General features: G+C 39.0%; 1 protein-coding gene across 1 annotated transcript; it reads left to right on the top strand.

The window, feature by feature from the left end:
- The first annotated feature begins 9202 nt into the window (after nucleotides 1-9202).
- On the top strand, nucleotides 9203-14563 carry LOC132848779 (interferon-induced very large GTPase 1-like). The gene is made up of 2 exons (XM_060874775.1): nucleotides 9203-9463; nucleotides 9573-14563. The coding sequence occupies exon 2, from the start codon at nucleotides 9731-9733 to the stop codon at nucleotides 14252-14254; it is 4524 nt and encodes a 1507-aa protein (XP_060730758.1). The 5' UTR covers nucleotides 9203-9463; nucleotides 9573-9730; the 3' UTR covers nucleotides 14255-14563.
- Nucleotides 14564-14747: the final 184 nt, after the last annotated feature.

Consider the following 14747-nt stretch of genomic DNA (forward strand, 5'->3'; position numbering starts at 1 on the left):
CGCAGGGCTTCCCTCCTCTTTTCAGTCAATACAAGAGATCGAGGTACTGCTCAACATGGATATTCATAAATCTGCTGGTTTGGATGAATTAGATTCATTATGTTTAAAAAGATCATCTTATATAATTGCCGCGCCTATCACTTGCATTTTTAATCTCTCACTCCATACTGGTGTTTTAGAGAGGGACTGGAAATCTGCTGCTGTAACCCCACTTTTTAAAGGGGGTGATGATTCAGATTTAAATTGCTATAGACCTATTTCCATCTTGCCCTGTCTCTCTAAAGTATTAGAGAAGTTGGTCAATAAGCAGCTTATGCACCATTTGGATATTTATAATGTTCATAATCAGTTTCAGTCTGGCTATCACTGCTACACTTAAGGTTTTCAATATCATATGTGTGATTGACAACAAGGAGTACTGTGTAGCTGCCTTTGTTGATCTGGCAAAGGCTTTTGACTCTGTGGACCATGAAGTATTGCTGGATAGGCTAAAAGATATTGGATTCTCTGAGAGCTGTCTGGCTTGGTTCAAGAGTTACTGCTCTGGTCGTTCACAATCACGGAGGGGTTTTGTCAGATCCCCTGCCACTATTTAAAGGGGTCCCACAAGGAAGCATTTTGGGGCCTACACTTTTTAATATTTATGTTAATGATATTGCTCTTGCTGCAGGTGATTCTCATGTACATTTATAAGCGGATGACACTATCATTTATACATTCCATTCTTCCTTGACCATCGCATTGTCTTTACTGCAGGCCAGTTTTACTCGTATCCAACATGCTTTTTCTAATCTTCATTTGATTTTAAATACAACTAAAACAAAATGCATGGTTTTTGATTGAAATCTATCACATTTTGAACATCTGCCTAAAATTGTATCTTTGGGTGGTTCTGAACCATCATTTCATTACCGGAATTAATGACTACAGACCTGTGGCTCTAACTTCTGTGGTCATGAAATCATTTGAAAGACTGGTTTTGGCTTATCTGAAGGACATCACTGGACCCTTACTGGACCCCCTGCAGTTTGCCTACAGAGCAAACAGGTCTGTGAATGATGCGGTCAATATGGGACTGCATTATGTTCTGCAGCATCTGGACAGACCAGGGACTTATGTGAGGATTCTGTTTGTGGACTTCAGCTCTGCCTTTAACACCATCATCCCATCACTCCTCCAGCCAAAATTAACTCAGCTCTCTGTGCCCTCCTCTGTCTGTCAGTGGATCACCAGCTTTCTGACAGACAGGCAGCAGCTAGTGAGACTGGGAAAACTCAAATCCAGCACCCGCACCATCAGCACTGGTGCTTCTCAGGGTTGTGTCTCTCCCCACTGCTCTTCTTTCTGTATACAAATGACTGCACCTCTAATGACCCCTCTGTCAAGCTCCTGGGATCTCATTTATAAAACTGTGCGTAGGAGCCCTACTAAAAGTTTACGTACGCCCAAAAGCCAAAAATCCGATTTATAAAACGGTGCGTACGCACTCCTCTAAGCAATGTTCCCTTTATAAATCACAGATCACCCACAGATGTGCGTACGTGTACCAGCCTTAAATCCCGCCCTGTACACGCCCATTTTTAATCATAAATAGTCAATGCAAATCACTGCGCGGGCACGAGAGTGGACCTCGTTATAATGAGTTTCCTCTTCGCTCTGCGGGTTTAAAAATGGGGTGAGGAGCCAGCGTCTCAGAGGGTAGCCACTGTCGACTGCAGGTTATAATTATATTAAAAGCAACATTGTTATAATTATATTAAAAACAAAATTGTTACAGTTTCTACTTTTTAATATTGTTAAACTCACCAAGAAGCCAGCCATCACGTACTGCGCCTGCATTTGTCTGTTCCCTACAGTTATGTGTCAAGATAAAGGAATCGTGTTGAACCAGGCCAGCGTGCCACAATGTTTGTGAGGGTCATGTTGGAGTCACATATGATTTGCACATTAATAGAATGCACATGCTTTCTATTAACATAAGCAAATTCATTTTCAGATGGTGCCCTTATAGCAACATGAGCGCAGTCAATTGCGCCGATTACATTTGGGAAACTAGACATTGCTGCAAATTGCATTTTAATTTCGCACAGTGTAGGGGAACCTGATGTATCAACTACCCATATTAAGTATACCATTCAAAATGACAGATATTATGGCACTCGGACGGCTGTGATATACCAGACCTATAGGGTGAGATGATAGATTCCATTAGAATTATTCATATACAAAAAGGTCTTAGAGACAAAGTTGAGGATTACTTATAGTTTTTTAATATAAATAATTTACCTGTCTGCCAATTCCCGCTGGAAACAGCCGGTTGCCAAGAACCCCAGAGTGGTGAGGACTTGTATTTGGACTGGGATGGCATGGTTCCGGCGTGTTGCCCTCTCTAATACTGGACCCAATTCAGCACATAGATCTAAGAGCACAGCTCTAGGGAATCTAAATCGGCTTATTAGCCAGTCAACATAATGGGCCAGGAAATCATCATGGTCGCTGAAATCTCGTTCTCTCCTTATTCTGCCATTGGCGTAATCCTCCAACAGTGGCAGCAGTGCCATCATGAAGTATTACACACCCGGGTCACCGGAGGATTTATATGTTTCTAGCAATTAGACTGATCATTAACACCTTGACAAAGTCACAGAATTAATTTGTGGTCGAAAATTTAAGACAAAAATGTTATAGTGAACACATGCTTCTTCATGATGGTTTTGTAATGAACACCGTAGCTAATAGGACCGATGATGAGTAGCAATTGTGCTTCATGACTGTATTTGCAGACTTTGACATTTTATGATAGCTATATGTACATTAAGGAAAATATTTAGTTTTTACACTGCTCTGCAGTTCTCTAATAAAATGGTATTTCATGCTATTCTGTATCACATGTAGTTGCGCCATCTCCTCCTGCGCTCCTGTTGTGGACAATGTGACTAAGGCAGCGCTGATTATTCATTAATTCATTCATCTTCTACCGCTTATCCGAACTACTCGGGTCACGGGGAGCCTGTGCCTATCCTCAGGCATCATTGGGCATCAAGGCAGGATACACCCTGGACGGAGTAGCGTTGATTATTACTATTATTATTTTATTTTTAATACATTTTGAATTACGTTTGGATTTTACTAGATGTATATAGCCTAAAACAATCGGCACAAATAACACTGTTGGATTTAATCTTCATGATAATGTGGATATAACGTATGAAATGGAGTGAAAATTAAATGTCATTAATTCTTATAATCGTTCTTCTCACATGTATATTCTACAATCTAACTTCAGTTCACAACTTCACCATCTGTGTCACCAATTCCCTTTGTCTCCAGAATGTGCGTACGCACGTCTCAAAGTTTGCTTAAAGGTGCGCACATTTTCCCGTCAAGTTTGTTTTTTATAGATCACAACCTTTGCGCGAAAACTGGCGTACGCACGTTTCCAGCCCCGTTTTGTGCGTACGCACGCTTTATAAATGAGACCCCTGAAGTTTGCAGACGACACCACACTGATCGGCCTCATCAAGGACGGTGACGAGTCTGCTTACAGACTGGAGGTTGAACGGCTGGCTGTCTGGTGCAGTCTTAACAACCTGGAGCTGAACACGTTCAAGACAGTGGAGATGTTCGTGGACTTCAGGAGAAACCCCCCTGCTCTCCCCCCCACTCACCATCATGGACAGCATTGTTACAGCAGTGGAGTCATTCAGATTCCTGGGAACCACAATTTTCCAGGACCTGAAGTGGGACATTCACATTGACTCCATTGTGAAAAAGGCTCAGCAGCGGTTGTACTTCCTTCGCCAGCTGAGGAAGTTCAACCTGCCACAGGATCTGCTAAAACAGTTCTACACTGCCATCATTGAATCCATCCTCTGCACCTCAGTGACTGTTTGGTTCAGCTCAGCCACCCAATCCGACCTCAGAAGACTACAGAGGGTAGTCCGGACTGCTGAGCGAATCATTGGCACAACTCTCCCCACTCTCCAAGACCTGTACTTCTCCAGAGTGAGCAAAAGGGCAAAGAAAATCACTCTGGACCCCTCAACAAACCCTATTCTTACATTGTTTACACATACTCATTTATATTTCAATTTGCACGGCTATATTTGAATTTGCACATATATACTTCAATTTGCACATTTATATTTTAATTTGCACATTTTTTTCCACTGTACAGTACATTTTTACTTTCTGTTATATACTGTATGTGTTAATTTCTTATCATTGCCATTCTGTTTACACTGTAGAGCTCCTGTACTAGAACAAATTCCTTGTATGTGAAAACATACTTGGCAATAAAGACCTTTCTGATTCTGAACTCGATTATGTTTAATGCTACAAATACCTTGGTATCTGGCTTGATAGCAAGTTGTCATTTGAAACTCACATAAATGTACTGGTCAGAAAGGTTAAATCTTGTATTGGATTTCTTTATCGTAATAAATCTTCTTTTACCCATTCTTCTAAACAGCTTTTGTTTAAAATGACAGTACTTCCAATATTGGATTATGGTGATGTAGTTTATAGGTCTGCTTCAAAAACTCTCCTTCATAAACTGGATGTTATCTATCACGCTGCAATCCGCTTTGTGACTGGAGCTTCATTTATCACTCACCATTGCCTCCTGTATTCTTTATTGAATTGGTCTTCTCTTCATTCTCATAGACAAACTCATTGGTTTCTGTTCATTTATAAAACTCTTATTGGTAAAACTCCCTCGTATTTACAGTCCCTTCTTACTGTTTGTAGTACAAGTCTTAATCTGTGCTCTAGCCGATTCTTTAATTTCTGCACTCCTAAAGTCCGTACTTCCTTTGGTTGTTGCTCTTTTCAGTTCTCTGCTGCATATGATTGGCATCATCTGCAGCTGACTCTTAAGCTTAGTTCATTTTATCGCTCTCTTCCTTTAAAAATTCAATTCAGTCACTAACTCAAGATCACTGTACTTGTTTTTAGTTATTTGTTTGTTTTTACATGTCATTGTTTATAGCTGTGTTTATGTGTACTGTATTAGTTTTTATGCTGCCTCTTGATCAGGTCATCATTGTAAATGAGAACTGGTTCTCAATTGACTCACCTGGTTAAATAAAGAAAGAAATGAAAAAAAAGGTACCAGTACAAACATTAAACATTACCAAGAGGATTCTTTGTCAAAATATTCTAAAAACCTCAGCGTTACATGGAAGTAAGTACTGCCTCTCCACAAACATGAGAAGAGCATGTGGATGCAAAATTTAAAGCTCTCTAAAGGTACAAATCCATCTCACCAGTGTCTCAATGTGTTTGTCTAGTTTGGTTGTGGTGCTCATGTTCATTTCAATGCAGACGTTCTTGGCTGGCACAAAACAAATTCTTATTATCCAAGTGTTGAAACATATTTTTAATGTCTTTTGGATGCAGAGGTCTCAAAATGGTGAAACCTAGCTTTTTAATAATGAAGAAAAAATACCATGAGGGGAACAAATAAACCAGTTGCTCTAAAGCAGTAGCTTTTTCTTCAGGCAGTGGAGTCTTCAGGCACTGTACAGTACATTTGCTGTATAACTTCAAATATAAATTTTAATTCCTTTGGATAGTCAAGGTTCAATGCATACACCATTAGGTATGTCACTCAGGTGACCACCACTTCTTCCTCAATCACCATGGAAACACTGTTGAATGCTGGGAGAGGTTCCTTTACTTGTTCCACTATTTCTAGGATTCCATTTACCAGACCCATGATCTCATCCTCTTCAGTCACCAGACTGCATAGAATATAAACTAAACAAAAAGTGCTGATGCTGTAGAAAAAATAATACATAAATTTATACTACACATTACACAAATATACAGTGCCCAGACCCATGCAAACTGAGAGCTAATCTTGGGGTAACCATGGACAATCAACTGTCCTTTTCCTCTCATGTTGCTAATGTGACTCGCTCATGTCGGTTTCTTCTCTACAACATTAGAAGGATTCGACCATTTCTGTCCACACAGGCTGCTCAGGTACTTGTTCAGTCTCTTGTCATTTCTAGACTGGATTACTGCAATGCACTGCTGGCAGGTCTACCTATGAACGCAATCCGTCCTCTGCAAATGATCCAAAATGCAGCTGCCTGGCTTGTTTTCAACCTGCCAAAGTTCTCGCATACCACCCCGCTGCTGCGATCCCTCCACTGGCTTCCGGTAGCTGCACGCATCAGATTCAAAACACTGATGCTGGCCTACAAAGCCAAAAATGGACCAGCTCCCTCTTACCTCAAAGCCCTCATCACTCCTCGCACTGCACCCCGCACCCTCCGATCTACCAGCACTGCTCGACTGGTTCCACCATCTCTCAGGGTAAGAGGCAAGTATACTACAAGACTCTTCTCTGTACTGGCACCAAGGTGGTGGAACGAACTTCCCCTAGAGGTCCGGACAGCTGAGTCACTGGCTATTTTCAAGCGGCGGTTGAAGACCTACTTATTCAGGAAACACTTCAACTAGCATTTTAAAAAAAAAAAAAAAAAACACACCTTTGACACTTTCATTGTAACTTTGAACAAATGTTTTAAACTCATGGTATCTTAAGTATGTAACTTAGTGAGCCAGCATTAATGTATTCAATGTTAGAGATTTAAGCACTTATGTACGTCGCTTTGGATAAGGGCGTTTGCCAAATGCTGTAAATGTAAATGTAAATGTAAATAACTTGTAAAAATAACAGATCCACGTGGGGACTGACCAATAGCATTGATATGTGAAAAAATAAGAAATTGACCTTTGGCTTTGTAGAAGCCAACATTCTGTTTTCCTATTTCAGATTAAACAAAAATTTATAAAATTTAATGCGGCCTAGAGCTTTCGAGCCACATGCACCAAATCCGGATATGTTGTAGACCCTGGTCTGAAGTTTGTTGCTATTACTTTTCTAAGCGAGCCGAGTCTCAAAGTGGCCTTTTTTCCCATAGACTCCCATTATAAACTTTGGAGGTTTATAACTCGGCAAGCTTTTGAAATATCTACACCAAACTCGGCCAGCTCCTTTAGGGTGATACTCTGAACAAATTAATTTATTAATTTTAATTTAAATTGGTGTACCGACTGGCCTTCCGGTTGTGCCACAGCCCCGCCCCAAAATATGCAAAATCAAAAAACTTTTTACAACATGGACATGTGACATATCAAAACACTCACAACAATGAGGGGAACTTCCTCACGTGTATTCTGATGACGTCACGTGACATCATGTGATGTCACGTGAAAATCAAAAATTAGCACAACATGAACATGTGACATATCAAAACACTCAGCCCAATGAGGGGAACTTCCTCAGTATTTGGATGATGTCACATGCTTGTCTCTGCTTACCTCCAAATGTTTTGGCAACCTAGCTTTCTGTCCACTTGCCTCCAAAAGCAACACTAACCCTTATATCCACTTGCCTCCAAAAAGCACCATCCGTTGCGAATACTTGCATCATCAAAGCCAACATCAAAGTTTGTTGCGACAAACTTTACAAATCTAGTTAGAGAATTTCTGTTTAAGTTGAGGTTGTAGTAAATTGTCCTATTGAGTGATGAGACACTGAAATTTCCCAGAACATGAATTCACTCGTTCACCTGACTAAATATATGGTAGAAGGAGCAGAAATGCAAGGTAAATATCAGCAATTTACATGCTGTAAATTGAATTGAGTTTCATATCCCATTTTATCTGAAATCCCATTGTATCATTTATAATTTTAAGTTTCTTCCTTTTGTGGTGCCATGAGAGAAAGTCATCCATGGGGAGCCAAACAGTGGCTTACAGGTTCTCTTGATGCATTAATGGTGTGTTGTATCAGGTTGTGCTCTTTTGGTTCACTGTAACGGTACTGTAGTGGTATCTGTGAACCTGTTATCTGTGACTTAAAGAAGCATATAGAACATTTTATGAATTGTAAGATAAGAGGTTGATGTGTTCCGCTGAAAAGATTCCTGACTTTAGTTTATGAATATATATATTATATATAATATATACGTATATATATATATATATATATATATATATATATATATATATATATATATATATATATATATATATATACGTATATATATATATATATATATATATATATATATATATATATATATATATATATAAAACTCATATACAGATAATCCAAAGTTAATTTCAAGATTTCAGGCATAAATCCACTTACAAAAGTAAATCAGAAAGTTTAGAACGCAGTGTGTGCTATTGGCAACGTCCAGAATCTCTGTCAGGCTATAGGGTTTATGTAAATTTCAGTAGTTTGACATGTGTATTGCTAGTCCTGTCTAATGCCATGGGTAATGACAACTGTTATGACCTGTTTAAAATGAATAAAATGATATGTATTGTGAACATTCTGCCATATAATATGTAATAAGAAACATTTTCAATCTTTGGTATATTTTCTATACATGTTGCCATCTATACAAATGACTTCCCTGTGTCTAAATACTTCAAATATATCTTGTTTGGTTTGTACAGTTTGCCCCTGAAGACTGATTGTTATCATATGATTCATAATGGAGAGTTCTGATAAAGAGGTATCTACTGAGCTTTTCTCTTTATCTATTTGATTTCCTGATTGGCATGCCAGACATGCCAGACATAGATATTTGTTTGAACTCATCATTCAACATGTTTAAATATTCCCAAATCAAGCAGTTTGAAGATGCCAAAGACTTTTTGGACAAAGATCTACAAATAAATCTTTCTGAAAAACAGCTAAAAGAGGATACAGCTACTTCAGAAGGTATTTTTATAAAATCTTTAGATCACTTTCTGACACAAACACAACAGTTGATCATGTTTGCTGAGTTGAAATATTTCTTTTTTTTGTTCCACAGACGTTCCTGCACCATATGACATTTCAGTGCAGTCCACTGGGACTGATTTTGCTAGACTTCAATGGAAATGTGTAAACAGCATATCAGCCTTTGAGCTGAGGTGCTCCAGCAGCACATCCTCAAGCATCCAGACCCTTTCACAGCATTATGCTGAAGTGTCAGGACTGTGCCCAGGCACCGAGTACACTTTTACTGTGGTTGCAGTCCCAGAAAAAGGAAACCGGAGTTCTGCAGCCAAAGTGTCTGCATATACAAGTAATAACCAGTCTAATGTTTTTTTTTAATTGACATATGTCTAATAACATCTCCATTTAATTTATCTTGCCATTTCAACTAAAACTCTTTTTTTATTACAGTTCCAAACCCACCTGAAAACATCACGGTTGAGAATATTGGTACTACATCAGTTACACTATCCTGGCATCCACCTGCTTCATTAGAGCAGAGGTACCATGTGGTGTGTTCTCACAATGGTACAACTGTTCATGAAGAAGAAGCAGAAACTAACACACTAGTTATCGATAACCTGTCTCCAGGAAAAACATATTCCTTCCACATTGCAACATTGCTCAAAAATGGGAGCACAAGTGAGACAGCTGTGTTAGATACTCGTACTTGTAAGTATTTATACGCTTTGCAAATCATCATATTTAATGGCAACTAGTTTTTACCTTAACCTTTGATTGGGGTGGTTGAAATGTTTTCTTTTATGTTTTTTCTTAATAGCAAGCAATCTTGAGAGCTTTCTTCAGGACTTGGGGCTGAAACAACACCTCACTGATAAACTCTCACTGAGTTCTGTACTACAGATAGACAAGAGCACAGTGACAGATGATCCAGCACAGACTCGATCAGATTTACCTTGGCTTTTCCTCAAGAAAATTATGATGGTGAATGTGACTGCAAGAAGTGTCAAATGTGCTCCATCAAATACTGACGATGAAGATTTGAGTTTTTGTATTTTGGATTTGTATAGAGATCTGGAGAGCCTTGACCTCAACCAGGACCTTAGTCATAAAGTAAATCCTTTAGACATCATAACTGCACTCTTCCTTTGCTCAGACAGTTTTCTTCAACAAGAGATTGCCTTCAAAATGTCTATGTGCCAGTTCTCTGTGCCTTTACTGCTTCCTAATTGTGACACACAGCAGAGCATGCTCATGCTTTGGGCCTTAAGAGATATTGTAAAGAAATACAGACCACACTCCTTGTCTGATCCAAGAGGGTTTGTGGAAGACAGGATTGTTCTTGCTGAATTACCTTTGGTGTCCTTTGTAAGACTTGGAGACTGTAGCATTTCCAAATCTCAAATCTTGAACAAACTGCTCAGTAATCCACAGCAATATCATGACACATTTGTGCACCGTGAAATGGACTGTGGAGACATCCCAAGAAAAATATCAAATGGTTTGGTGGAGATCAGCTGGTATTTACCTTGTGGAAGTAAAAACATAGACCTCTTCCCAGAACCTTTGGCTATTGCAAACCTGAGAGGGGACATAAGTACATTTGAGACGCAGTACTCATTCCTGTGTCAGATTTCTACAGCAGTTTTTGTTTTCTTTGACAATTTTGAAACCAACTATCAGCTACTCACTAATACATGTGTAAAAGGACAGTTGTTTTTGGTGGGAAATGCACACAACAAAGCCTTCAATCTGGATTTGTTGAAAAGAACAGCTGCTGCATTGAAGTTGAAAAAAAACATCATTCTAAAGACCAAACAAAATGATGCAGATTTTGTCACAAATTTGTGCTGTGCTGTGAGTGATGTTGTTAAAAACAGTTCTATAACTGTACAACTTGAGAAGATGACCACAGTTGCACATGAATTTGGAATTTTGATTGATGAAGACAACAAGGAGTGCCAACATGCAAAAGAAAATGCAAAGGAAATTAACAGCAAGATTCAGGACACAATAAAGTTTAAAGAAGAACAGCTCCCTTTGCAGGGTGAGATCTGGAAGAAACTGGGAAAAATAGAGAAAGAGGAGTGTAGGCTTCGTAAAGCTGGGGATAAGAACATTGAGATATATAAAGGTGAACTTATTGAACAGAAGATGAAACTCAGGAAGCAGCAAAGCAGCTATGAAATGTCAGAAGCCATGTGCTGCTTCATAAGTGCACTGTCAAGTTCAACTCTTGAGAGATCCTTCTTCCTGAAATGGATGCGAATGTATTTGGACAATTTATCTCGTGAAAATCTGTCCAAACTTAGAGAAAAGTACAAGGAGAAATGTCAACAAGCATCAGCAAAGAAGGAGGAGATTGCAATACTGGACAAGCAGATCTCAAACAGTGCTTTAGGAACTGAACACTTTTTGAGGGAAATGGGTCAGCTGTATGAAGCTGCTGTCTCCCTTCCAGAAAATATACAATCAGGAAAACAAATGCTACACTTACCTAAACTGTGTGCTAAGCTCCTTTTAGATGGATTCCCTCTTGAACTAGTTGATGGAGATGCTTCAAATATACCCCTAAGGTGGATTAGTGATGTAATGAAAGAGCTGAATACTTTAGTGCAGCCCAAGAATAAGATCATGGTAGTCACAGTATTAGGAGTGCAGAGCACAGGAAAGTCCACCCTATTAAACACCATGTTTGGGGTTCAGTTTGCAGTCAGCAGTGGAAGATGCACACGAGGAGCGTTCATGTTGATGATTAAAGTCACTGACAGCTTCAGAGAAACACTTAACTGTGATCATTTAGTGATCATTGACACTGAGGGACTGAAATCGCCTGAGCTGGCACAGCTTGATGACAGCTATGAACATGACAATGAACTGGCTACACTTGTTGTTGGGCTGAGTGATATTACCATCATCAATATTGCCATGGAGAACTCCACAGAAATGAAAGACATTCTGCAGATTGTGGTGCATGCATTCCTCAGGATGAAGGAAGTAGGCAAAAAACCCGTGTGTGCATTCGTGCATCAGAATGTAGCTGATGTATCAGCACATGACAAAAACATGAGAGACCGGAAGCTTCTTTTAGAGCAGCTGAATGAGATGACCAAGGCAGCAGCCAAGATGGAAAACAAAGAACTGTACAAGAAGTTTACTGATGTAATGGAGTATGATCCAGAGACTGGTAACTGGTATATACCTGGGCTCTGGCACGGAAACCCACCAATGGCACCAGTGAATGCAGGCTACTCTGAGGCTGTGTATGACTTCAAAAAGAACATAACCAACGTTCTTGTTAACAAAAATAAATCTACCAACAACATTGAAGGATTTCTGGAGTGGACAAAAAGCTTATGGAATGCAGTAAAATATGAAAATTTCATTTTCAGCTTTAGGAACAGCTTGGTAGCTGATGCATACATGAAGCTGTGCACTGAATTCCATAAATGGGAATGGTCTTTAAAAAAGGACATGTATAAGTGGTTAACCTCTGCTGAAACCAGCGTGTCCAATTTTGAGATAATGAAATCCCAATCTGACAAGACAAACCTGCAAGATTTACTGAGGACCCTGAAAGATGAGGCCTCCTCAGAACTTGATAAATTGGAAAAGAACATTTTGGAAAATCTCAACAAATACTATGAGCAAACAAAGGGTCATGTCTATCTGGTGGAAAAGTACAAAGAAGACTTTGTAAACAGTGCAAAATCTCTTAGGAGGGAAACAGAAAACTCAGTGCAGAACAAACTGGTGGCAGTTATTGAGATTAAGAAAGGAAAGAATAATTTGGACAACATCAGGAAGACACATACTGACAAAATGGAAAGTAAAGTACTTAAACTTCTGGAGGATCTCCGGAAAAACAGACATTCAGAAAGTGTGTCTGAAGAGGAGCTTAACAACATCTTTGAAAAAATATGGGAGGAAACCGTTAAAGAGCTGTCCTTTACTGGCTTGCGTAGACGAATCATATCTGACAGTGTTTGTAGCCAGTTACGACTGAACATGAAACAAAAAGGAAGCTCTGTCTCTGAAAAATTAAACAAAGTGAATCTGGATCAATATGGCAAAGACAATTTCACTGTTTCTCCTGAAAGTTTTGTAGAAAGACTTTTTTACAAGGAGTACACTAGCAATTTGCAAGAGTTCGCAAACAGTGCCATTGATGCATGTATGCTTTTAATTAATGACAAGAAAGAAGGAAAATCAGATTATCATGACAACTACATAGAAGAGATCCTACATACAATTGATGATAAATTGACTTCAGGCAAGAAATCAAATTTTTCTGACAAATTTGAACTGTCCCTAAAGCTGCACATCTGTGCTATTTCTGCGAGAGAATTCCAGGCCATGCATGACAGTTTTATTGAAGAGAACGACCCACGCAGATGCCTCGAACAATTCAAAGAGAAGTACCGTGCTGATTTTAAAGATCTGTTCAGTAATCGTGATCAGTGTCAGAGGAAGGCTGCAGAATTCGCACAGCTCTGCCTCAGCCCTGCAGTTGAGACATTCATCTGTGACTCACTTGGACTAGACATTATTGACACAATGCTGCAAGGGGAACATGCATTTCAATTCAGCACACGTGCATTTTTCCAGTACTCTATTTTAAAACAACTTCTGGATGACAGTCATTTTGAGAACTACGTGAGCTACATACGTTTTTATGAACACTTTGTTAAAGAGTGGATATTAAAACAAATTGAAGACAGGTTTTCTAAAGGAAACAAACTTTTTGAGCTGGAAGTGCAGCATCTCAAAGGAGCTATTATGGAGATAAAAGAGGCCATCAGAAAAGCACAACAAGAGACAGATGAAAATGAAAGCATTAAGGGATTTATTCAGAACATTTGCAGAAAGCTTGGAAAAAAATTTGTCATTCCAAAAAATGTCTTGGAAGCAGTCATGGTGTTGAACAACGCCAAACAGGAACAATTTTCCGACTGGCTCACACAGTCTGTGGAGGAAATGGAAGAATCACTGAAGACTAAATTTAAGAAGGAAGACATTCTGAGAAAACTGAAAACACTCAAAGTCAAACCACAGGATGAGCTGTTCAAGCGTGTATTTGGCTGTGGGAAACAGTGTCCATTCTGCAAAGCACCATGTGAGGCAGGAGGAGAAGCTCATACACATCACTGTGCTTCTGTACACAGACCTCAAGGACTTGGGTTATACAGGGATGAGCACTCTGTGAAATTAGTCACCAACATTTGCTCTACTGATGTGAACACTGAAGCCCGGTTCAGATGCCTAGAGACCAACCATGTGTTCCATCCTTACAAGAAATACAGGGAGATCTTTCCGGACTGGCACATCCCTGCAGATCCCAGCATAAAGGCCTCAGACTACTGGAAATTTGTTATGGCAAAATATAATGATCAGTTTGCAGAAGCCTATGAGGCAGAGCCTGCAGATATTCCTCAAGTGTGGGAAGAAATAACAAAGGAAGAAGCAGAAAATAGTCTGAAGGAGTGTTTTATTATCAAATAAATACTTGTGAAAAATCATCAGGACAAGGGAGGTTAAAGAAATTCAAAAAGAAATGCTTGATTTAAAAATGCTATTAGAGTATAAAAGTATGCTTTCGTTTTATTCTGCCATTAGAACATCCCATGACACCACCTGACAACTTGTCTTTTCTAGTTCCTTTAGCTTTCTCTTTTAAAATTCCAACCAGCAAAGAGAATACTGTGCATTTAAATAACACTGAAAAGCTCAAGAATTAGAATTATGTATTTGGATGTGAAACTTAAAAAAATAATGATTCTGTTTCTTTAATTTGCTTCTTTCTACATTTCTACATTCTACTTACTGGATGTTTATGTGAATGTTGATTTCTTATAAATCTTTAAAATCCAAACCAGTTTTAGTAACCATTCATTTAAGTATATTCATGCAACACTGTTATGTCTCTGTAAATCTTTTTATTTTACAAGTTCAAATCATTTTCTCTACCTCAGTTTCTCTGTTGAAGGCTCAAGAG

The sequence above is a fragment of the Tachysurus vachellii genome, chromosome 7 (genome assembly GCF_030014155.1).
Source record: "Tachysurus vachellii isolate PV-2020 chromosome 7, HZAU_Pvac_v1, whole genome shotgun sequence".
Classification (NCBI taxonomy): domain Eukaryota; kingdom Metazoa; phylum Chordata; class Actinopteri; order Siluriformes; family Bagridae; genus Tachysurus; species Tachysurus vachellii.